The 10662-nt window shown below is 38.9% G+C and overlaps 1 protein-coding gene across 2 annotated transcripts in view; it reads left to right on the top strand.

Annotated features, from left to right (window-relative positions):
• The window catches only part of NLK (nemo like kinase), a 159731-nt gene extending 151845 nt beyond the window's left edge, over positions 1–7886 (top strand). For both annotated transcript variants that reach the window (XM_008010765.3, XM_008010766.3), the window contains 3 exons: positions 2493–2691; positions 3599–3692; positions 6101–7886. In XM_008010765.3, the coding sequence (XP_008008956.1) occupies positions 2493–2691; positions 3599–3692; positions 6101–6155 (348 nt within the window). In that variant the 3' untranslated portion in view covers positions 6156–7886. The remainder of the gene's footprint in view (positions 1–2492; positions 2692–3598; positions 3693–6100) is intronic.
• Positions 7887–10662: the final 2776 nt, after the last annotated feature.

Here is a 10662-nt window from a genome sequence, read left to right on the forward strand (position 1 = left end):
TGAAAGTCAGAATACATTAAGAAGGAAATGAGGTGTATGTGTGTGTCAGGGTCTCACTCTGTGGCCCAGGCTGGAGTACAGTAGCATGATCTCGGCTCACCGCAACCTCCACCTCCTGGGTTCAAGAGATTCTCCTGCCTCAACCTCCCGAGTACCTGGGATTACAGATGTATGCCACCACACCCAGCTGATTTATTTTTATATTTTTGGTAGAAACAGGATTTCACTATGTTGGCCAAGCTGGTCTCGAACTCCTGACCTCAAGTGTTCCACCCGCCTCGGCCTCCCAAAGTGCTGGGATTCCAGGCATGAGCCACTTTTTAAATATCCATGAAGAACAGACCATTGACCATATTTAAATCAGTGTATTCATTTAGTCCATTTAGTCTGAGGTAACTAGTTATTCTTGTTTTGTTGATCTTGGGTTAAGCAGTCTACTGCCATGGCATGTCTGCTCCTGGACTGAAATGCTGACTCAATTACTTGATTGAGTCTAAAAGGCAGGTGTCTGTGGTGAGATACACATACACAGACAAACACAGACACACACACACTCTCTCTCTCTCTCTCTCTCTCTCTCTCTCTCTCTCTCTCTCTCTCTCTGAACATCTGTAATCTGGAACTCTGAGTGCCAACATAACAACATAAATGACCTGACCTCATTGACAGGTCACCGTCAAAAAGCAGGCATACAACACACAGTTTTTTCAGTATCCCCAAGGGAAAAAAGACCCTCCAGCCTCCTTCAGCTGTGATTCTATCTTCCCCAAGCATATCCAGATTCCCCCATGCAAGTGTCCCCACAAAGGGTAATAAAATGGCATATGTGCAGGCCAGATGCACCAATGACAGGTTCCCCACAATGTCCCACATGCTGCCAAGACCTGTGGGCATTACTTACTGTATTTTTTGCCTATTCTGTGCTCTTTGGAGTAAAAGTATTATTGAAAATGTCAAAAAGTCCTGCAGATAACCCAGCAGGTAACTGATTTTTTTAAAAAGAGGAAGCATTTATGTTTATCTATAGCACAGAATGCCAAGCTATTGGAGAAACTGGACAGCGGTGTAAGTGTGAAACGTCTTACGGACAAGTATGTTGTTGGAATGATCACTGTATATAACCTAAAGGAACAGAAAGATAAACTGTTGAAGTTGTGTCCTGAAACTCATGAACAGAAGTTAATGAAAAATAGAAGGAAGGGGAAGCCCAGAGCTCAGAGGGGCCCAGGATCAGGCACGTATACTGTCAGCCTACTTGTTCCTTTGGGTTCAAACAGTGGAACACTATCCCAGTGGAATCTCTAGGAATAGCTATCAAAGGACTCAGACTTTTTTAGAAAAAAAGAAAAGGAAAAAGTTTACTTGCTAAGAATGCAGGGAAGTCAGACTTCAAAAGAGCTAGATCACCAAATACAAAACATAAATTTATTGAAAGGAAAAAAAAACAAGGTTATCAAGTATACATTTGCCTGTTCATGGTAGATAAACACCCGCTTTCTTATTTGGGGACCAGAACAGTTGTTTTTGGTTTATTTGAGAACAAAAGTGGTTTTCATTCTTAAATTGTGTAATGTAAAGTGCTTGGTCATATTGGAATCAGGGCAAAGTGTGTGTTCTTGTTTTTGTCCTACTCTGTACTATTGAGTTCATGCTTAAATCTTTAAAATTTATTTTCAGTAGTACACACATGTCTACTGAGCTAAAAGAAGGGACAGTTTCTTTAATTTTTTTCATGGAGTAATGTTAAAAGTTTAGATTTTCAGGCAAACTTAAAACTCGTATATTAAGTATTCTGATCTAAAGTGACAGAAAATTACTAGGCGCAGTAGCTCATGCCTGCAGTCCCAGCACTTCGGGAGGCCAAGACTGGAGGCCAGAAATTCAAGAATACAGTGAAACCCCATCTCTACAAAAAATTTAAAAAATAGAGTGCCAGAACACAAAAAGATAGACTAGATTCCTGATATTCAGACTGAGCTATATCTCAAAACATGGCAATCAGACCACTATCTACTGCCTAACTCCAGCAGCTTTTGCCATCATCCATTTGGCAAAAATAAAAATTTCAAGCAGCTTTGAAAATTGCCACTGTGAACACATCTTCTGGATGCTGACACATATTTAGAAAATATAGCCTGTTATTTAAAAGGTAAACGTAACCCCTTCAAAGCGCTACATAGTTAAATGTCATGGTATTTGTGGTTTTTGACCCTGCATACATCTATTTCAATGTAGTAATTTCTCAGAATTTTAGAAGCAAGGCACTTCTAAGTACTTTATGATGGTAGATAATAACAGTAGTTGTCCTAAATCATACACTCCCTCTGCTACTATGTTACCCACCTCTAAATTCAATTATCCCTCTTTGGACGTGATGTACTGTAAATTACATATATGCTGTGTAAAGCAGTTAATGTGTCTTTTGAAAGATCCTATGTGAACAGTCATATTTATCTGTAGTGTTGATGTGCTGGTCTCTAATTTGATTTCAGTCCAAAAGAATATCCGCTAAGGATGCCTTAGCCCACCCCTACCTAGATGAAGGGCGACTACGATATCACACATGTATGTGTAAATGTTGCTTTTCCACCTCTACTGGAAGAGTTTATACCAGTGACTTTGAGCCTGTTACCAATCCCAAATTTGATGACACTTTTGAGAAGAACCTCAGTTCTGTCCGACAGGTTAAAGGTGAGTATCTGTTTTGGCCTTCGGCCAGGCAATATGCCTAGTAACATTTTCCATTAGGTGGCCATGAAGAGCTGAGATCTGGATGGTAACCAAAGCTCCCCTCTATGTTTATTTTACAACCTTGCATATAGCTATGTGTCAAGGGCATAACAAAGCATATTTAATATTATATCCAGGTGAAGGTTGGGGAGATGAATGAATATTTTGTTCTTATTTTCAAAGTTTATTTAGTGAGTATGACTCAAAATATGTTTAATATGTATTCACTCAATGTCATCTCATTGATTCAAACGTATTGAACTTCTTTATATAACATACAAAGTTCCATAAAGCATAAACATTCACTGAGGGAATTATTCCTTGGATGATGACAAGAGAAGGGAATTTCTGATAGTGTACTCATAAAATTTTGTGGCAGGATCTCCTATTGGGATACAGTGGGAATAATGACATCCAAACTTCTGAGTGATTTTAGTGTCTAACGTAGGACATTTTACAAGAGAGAGGGTAGTCCCCAAAGTAACCACCTGAAACTACACACCTAGATACAAACTGAGGTCTTTAAGTGATCTTCAAAACGGCAATAATTGCCAGCAACTTAGAAGAGTTCACTCATAATGCCAAACTCGTGAAGTCTCTCTCAAATTTATAGACCATTTTACTCTTCCCACTGATGGGGTTGCAGTCTGCGTAATGCCACTAGTACGTTTCTTGCTTATATTTAGCAACAGCTGTCATTTTAGTTTTAGGAAGTTCAGCTGAATTCTGCTTGATAGATGATGTGTGTGTTTGATTCAACTAAATCAGTAGGAAATGCTTTTCAGATGCTGGCTAGAGTTAGCTGAGAATTCACTGCTCCCGGGCTTGCAAATTGTCATGGATTGTGTGATGTTTGTTTTCTCCACAGAAATTATTCATCAGTTCATTTTGGAACAGCAGAAAGGAAACAGAGTGCCTCTCTGCATCAACCCTCAGTCTGCTGCTTTTAAGAGCTTTATTAGGTAACTATATGTATTTCTAACATTCTTGTTAGAATTAAAAGGATGCCAGTGTTACTTCATTATTCAGCATTTTTCTGTTTTTATTTAGATAACATAGATAAAAGATGCAACAGAAAGTTTCTGTTATGAGGTTTGGCTTTAGTCAAAAGTGTATTAAAACTGTAAGCATCTGGGCTGGGTGCAGTAGCTCATGCCTATAATCCCAGCACTTTGGGAAGCCAAGGCAGACAGACCACCTGAGGTCTGGAGTTTGAGACCAGCCTGACTGACATGGAGAAACCTTGTTTCTACTAAAAATACAAAATTAGTCAGGCGTGGTGGTGCATGCCTGTAATCCCAGCTACTCAGGAGGCTGAGGCAGGAGAATCACTTGAACCCAGGAGGCAGAGGTTTCAGTGAGCCAAGATCGCACCATTGCACTCCAGCCTAGGCAACAAGAGCAAAACTCCATCTCAAAGGAAAAAAAAAAAAAACACCATAAGCATCACATTTTACACTGGTGCCAGTTGACTGTGGTTGCTTTGGCGATTTTTTCCCCAGATGACCATTGTGCTGCCTCATCACATACGTGGCAATCCTACTGCAGCATTAGTATGGTGGCCACCTGTCCTGGAGTTAGACGTGGTCATTTCAGTTCCCACTGCCATTCCCACTCCCTAGTAATAACTGCAAGCAAGAAAATAATTTTTGTATGTGCAGGTGGACTGCTGGTGTAGCGTATTTAGAGGAGAAGTCAAAAGGCTTAGTGTAGCCTATTTAGAGAAGTCAAAAGGCTTATGGTAGAGCTATGAACCTATGTTGGAAGTTACCAGGCTTCATTCTCCTTGTCTTTCTGTCCTTTCCTTCTCTTGATCTCTTTTTCCTTAACTCCTTATATATTGATCAGGGTCTAGTCAGGAGAAATAAACCACTTCCCTATAATATGAATGGGGAAAATTCAGTAATAAGAATTGTTAACAAGGAAAGATGATCAACTGCTAAAAGGCATAAAGAGGATTCTGAAGGCTGCTGAAGTAGCAAATGCAGAAAGCAGCCACTCCCTGTAGACTGAGGGAGAGTAAACAAGAAAGAAATTAAGAAAATTAAGAATTTAGAAGAGGGTCCTCCATGTAAGGACCTCTTTGGAGAGGGTATGGATGCCACAGAAACAGGAACACACAGCACAAGGGTGGTGCGGAAGAGGAAGTGTGCCAGCAGGTGTGGGCAGAACTGGTCCATCAAAGACCGCCTGCCAGGAGAGTTCGGGTGGACCAAAGCTGAGCCTTCCACATGACCAAAAAAAAGCACAACAAACCAAGGAAGGGAGACTGCTTCCTGATGCTACAGCCTTGCAAATGCCCTTCCAGCACCGTGTGTTGACAAAAGCTAACATTAAGCTAGGTGGAAAAGGGGAACCATGAACAGGGTCTGGCTCCAGTATCACAAAGCAGGACAAAGGGTGGATTCGGATCTGAGTGGTGACAGTCTCTATCTTCCCTGCTGCCTTTCTCCTCTCCTTTTTCTCTCTCCCTGATGCTCTTTCCCTTTAATCATATTAAAGTTGGTTGGATTTGTTGGACTGCAGTCAAGATTTTATGCTTAAAGTTTGTAAAATCGGGTGACTTTCATTTCTTCCATGTATTTTTCTATTGGAAGAGTTAAGTTGCATTTTTATTTATCTGTGGTTTTAAATTACTTTGTTTTACTATTTTCCCCTAAGAGTCAGTGACCCAGTCAGTTAGGCAGTTTAACGGCTTAGGTGCAAATGATCCTGGGCCTTGGGGAAACAAGGGGTTATACTTTTCCCTCTCAAGTTTGTAATCTAATTAGCAACCTTAGACATAGGAAAAAGCCAATAACAGATCTGTGGATAACCAATGCTAAATGATTACCTATACTTCTCCATTAATACTTGATAAAAGAATGCTTATGAGGCCCATTCAAAATAGGCCACTGTATTTTGAGAGGCTACTTTTAAATGGATAATTCTACATCCCTTAAGGTTATTTTCCTGATTGATGATTGAAATTATTACTTGTAATACCTACATTTACTTTACACTTTCAAGTAGGCACTGCGGAAAAACACTTCACATCTGTTATCATTTATTCATCACAGTATCCTATGAGGTAAACAGCATCATTCCTTTCCAAATGAGAAGAGATTAAGGCACTTGCTCAGTGCCATACAACTAGTAAATGACATATTGTTTTCAAGCCTGCATATTAACCACTATACCAGATTGCCTCTCCATAGATAACAGGTCCATAAACAAGCAACTTAGAGCAAATTCAACTTCAAAGAAACAAATAAAAATCCAGAAGTGGACTTAATTTTTTCAGAAGAAGAGAGGAAAACAGGTAGTAGTGAATTACCCTTTTGTCCATTGTGACATTACAACTAATTTCTCCATCTCTGTTTTCTTCCAGTTCCACTGTTGCTCAGCCATCTGAGATGCCCCCATCTCCTCTGGTGTGGGAGTAATGGTGGAAGATAATGTACTACTGAAGATGTAATGTAGCTTTCCACTGGAGTCTGGGATTTGCAATTCTGGAGGTTAATCATGCTTGTACTGTAATTTTACTAATGAAGTTTTAAATTAACAACCACTACTTGTATGATATGAATAATATTTAGAAATGTTACTAGACTTTTAATCTTGTAAAGTGGTTGTGCTTTTAGAAGAAAAATATTTTACCCAGAGTTGCACATGTTTTATGGATTCAGTGCAGCTGTTGTGGCTCACCTCAGAACAAAAGAGAATTGAACCAAATTTGGGAGTTTGGGATTTTATGTTTTCGTTTTGTTTTTGTTTTCTAAAATGAAGTGAGATTGTTCACACACACACACACACAAAGGACAGTCATACATTTTGATATTTGAGCCATTCCTAAAGATTTGGGGTTTTCTAAAACTAAAGAATCTAGAAACCTTGCCTGCGACCAATCATGGAGCCACATGAGCTGATCGTGGCTGCACCTGGGGGGAGGGTAGGGAAGAGGGGCATGCCACCTAATGATCAAGCCCTATAATTAGCTTCTCATTAGAGCCGTGATGGTGATGTGTGCTGTCTAAAATCCAATGTTGTGGGTAGAGAGAATGAGTTTGTGACTAGGAGAGACGAAACTTTTGTTTTCCTTACCCAGTATAAATATATATATATATATTTAATCTATTTTTATTAGAAGTTTTTCTGCTCTTTCTTACATAAAAGAACCCCAAGCATGCATCTTTCATGTGTGTAAATAATTCATTTCTGGGCTAATTTCAAAAGAATCCCAACATTGCTGTATAGAAAGAGAACTAGCTTGCACATTTTAGGTCTGTGAAATTTTGTGAGACTTTTCCTGCACTGGACAGTAAAAAAAATAATAAAAGACAAAAACAAATTTAAAAAAATTTTAAGCCACAAAAAAGGCACATAGGGAATTATGTCAAATGTGTTTGTGTCCTTAGGCAAAGCTGTGGGAGTCTTGAAATGTCACAGTAGTAAATAACTTATTACTTTTTGACAAGTTCTTTTTTTCTGTTGGAACACTGAATTCTTCTGTGCATATGTACATATGAATACAAATCGAAGGCCTCTACCTCCTGGAGTTATACAACTTGGCTTGTTTACCTCCACATGCTGATGATGACTATTTTTTTTTTTTTAAGTTCAGTGTGGAGACTTGAAACTTGAATGTCCCTTCCAACTTTTATATTAAAAATAAAAAGACAAGAAAATTGAAGATCATTTTTCACCTGTACAAGGAATACTAATGGATTGTCTTAAAATTGGTCTAGGAAAAAACCTTGGTGTGTGTTATGGACAATTAACTGTTAAAGTTATTGTAAGTTATCTGTATTTAGCAGAGTATTTTCAACTTGAGTGATCTGAGCTGAATTTGAAGACTATTAATAAGTTATGTTTGGAAGTTTTAACTTCAATGAAGTAATTATTTGCTGTGAAAGAAACAAACATTGAATTACTAAACAAAGATGGTGCAATATCTTTGTTTTTTTTTTATGAGGCTCCTGAGAATCAACCCAACTGAAGCATTTCAATTCACTTGAATGAGAAACGTGTTTAGTATCAAAAGAGCCCAAGAAGACACTGGTGTGAAAGGTACAATCTCAGAGGTTGGTCAATTACCGTGGCACACTTTCTGGTCACTTTGTACAATGTAGATTTGAAGTACAGTGGTGAAAACATTAAATGTGACATTTGAAAAAGTTGTCTCATCTGTTTTATTTCAGTTTCTTTTGTTTTCTCTTCAGTACAACTCATATCCTGACTTTGCAAAGTTTTGAGACACTTCCTATTTCCACTTTGATCTTTGAGGAAATAGATTGTTTTTAAAAATCTTCTCAGAAACTTTAGACTGACAATATATTGAAAATTTAGTTAAATCAATATCAAAGACGTGATTTAAATACACACAATATAGAAGTCTTTTTAGACCTTAGAGTCTCTAATCCAGTGGTTTTCAAACTTTTTTTTCTTTGAAGCAATATCTTGGAGTCCAATATATTAAACAAATAAAAGTAGATTGCTTTGTATGAAGCAGACTGGTAAAGAGGGACTTGACACCTCCCTCCTCTTCACTTCTGCCTCCTGCCCCTAGCAGCCCAAAGGTACTTTCAGCTAAGGAAGAAGTCCCAGCCCAGTGTTGGTGTAATCAAGGCCTGAAACCAGGCTGCCTAGCTTCAGAATACTTTCCCTGAGGCTAAAGAAACATTACTCTTGAGTTTGTAGTTGGTGTGTACTTCTCCCTATCTTTTCTTTATTTAGCAAAATGAATGGATTTTTTTTCCTGACATTGAGGCAGTTGACTATTCTAACTCGTGTAAATTAATATAAATACATTTATTATTTTATTCATTCAACAAAATTTTGAATACTTACTAAGAATTACTTGTCAGGAAGCGATATTAATATCACCAATGCTTAGATAAGGAAACCAGTTTCATCACTTACAAGAGATCGTTTTGAGTTATACATATCATTTTGAAACTAAATTCTGGCCGGGCATAGTGGCTCACATCTGTAATCTCAGCACTGTGGGAGGCTGAGGTGGGTAGATCACTTGAGGTCATGAGTTCCAGACCAGCCTGGCCAACATGGTGAAACCCCATCTGTACTAAAATTACAAAAATTAGCCAGGCATGGTAGGTGGCAGGCGCCTGTAATCCCAGCTACTCAGCAGTCTAAGGCAGGAGAATCATTTGAACCTAGGAGGTGGAGGTGGCAGTGAGCTGAGATCGTGCCAGTGCACTCTAGCCTGGGCAACAGAGCGAGATTCTGTCTCAGAGGAAAAACAAAAACAAAAACTAAATTCCTTTACAGATAAGTATTTGGGAAAATATATTGACCTGCTCTTACTGAAACCTACTTAGAAAACCAAGGAGATTTGTTCCTTATTGCTTTATTGTTGGGAATTGCAAAACTGTGGAGTTCCCAAAGCCAATAGAGTCAGTGTGGACAGGTAAGTTAGGGCTATATCACCTACAATTTGTATGCAGTTTGAGAACATGTGGAAGATGCAGATTATCTCTTGCGATGACTCATAAGGTTTAGAAATTTTTTTCCCCTCTATGCTATGTTATTTAAAATATTACTTTATATTAAAATAAAAAATAAAGAATAGAATACAAAATTTGAATTTTGAAATTAAGACAACTTGTAAGATATTTTCAGAAAACAAATTGAGTTTACTATCAACAGAGGCAGTTCTAAAGGGGACTTACTTTACTTCAAGAAGATGATGTACTTCAAGAGGAAGAAAAAGAATAACTAAAAGCAGATCTTCAAGAATGGTGAACAAAGAAATCGGTGAACACTTGGGGGAAACTAAGCAAACACAGATTGCATATAATAATAATAATAATATCTGGTTGTGGGGATGATAAATTACAGCAGCATTCTTTAAACTGGGGTACAGACACCCCTAAGGATAAACGAAGACTCTCCAGGAGGTACGTGGGCACATAAGTTTGTTTGGGTCTGCTTGAGACAGAGTCTTGCTGTGTCACCCAGGCTGGAGGGCAGTCGCAGGCTCAACCTCCTGGGCTCAAGTGAGCCTCCCACCTCAGCCTCCCAAAATGCTGAGATTACAGATGTGAGCCATTCACCCAGCCGAGCACATGTACTTTTAAGAGAGTCACTAACTTCTTTTTTTTGAGACGGATCTCACTCTGTCACCCAAACTGGAGTGCAGTGGTGCAATCTCAGCCCACCACAATCTCCGCCTCCCAGGCTCAAGCGATTCTCCTGCCTCAGCCTCCCAAGTAGCTGGGATTACAGGCACACGCCACTACCACCCAGCTAATTTTTGTCTTTTTAGTAAAGACGAGGTTCCACCATGTTGGCCAGGCTGGTCTCAAACTCCTGACCTCAAATGATCCACCCACCTTGGCCTCCCAAAGTGCTGGGATTACAGGCGTGAGCTACCGGACCCAGCCATCTTCACTATTTTTTTTTCCTCCATTCTCTTTTGGAGTTTTATTTTCACATCCCTCTTCACAGTTATCATTCTCCCACTTATAAAAGAAAGATGAATTTCTTACACATCTTAGGTATTAATGTGGTGCAGTATACCTAAGTATAAAAACTTTCTGGGTTGGCAACTAAAAGGACAATTTGAAACAGTTTTTGCTTATAGAGACCTCACCTCTTGCATCTCACTACTGTCAGGTAATCCATCAATCCTGAGAGAGAACCCCTGGAAAGTAAAGCTAAGAGAACATTAGGAAGAAATACTGGGACTGGCGATATTTTATTTCATTCAGGCAGCAAATTTGTGGCACAGCTGTGTCTGACTTAAAATTGAGAAGTGAGATGGTTTTTGTGGAAACATGTATAAAACGAATGTAGACCTTTCCCAAGAGAAAGTAAATCGGTTTTGACTGCGTGGTTTGCCAGTTAGGACTTTCCAGTAGTGTATATGGTAGACGTGTTCTGTAATTAGAATGAGCCTGAATCTACAGCCACAAAATTTTGGCAAAAATA

This window comes from Chlorocebus sabaeus, chromosome 16 (genome assembly GCF_047675955.1).
Source record: "Chlorocebus sabaeus isolate Y175 chromosome 16, mChlSab1.0.hap1, whole genome shotgun sequence".
Classification (NCBI taxonomy): Eukaryota; Metazoa; Chordata; class Mammalia; order Primates; family Cercopithecidae; genus Chlorocebus; species Chlorocebus sabaeus.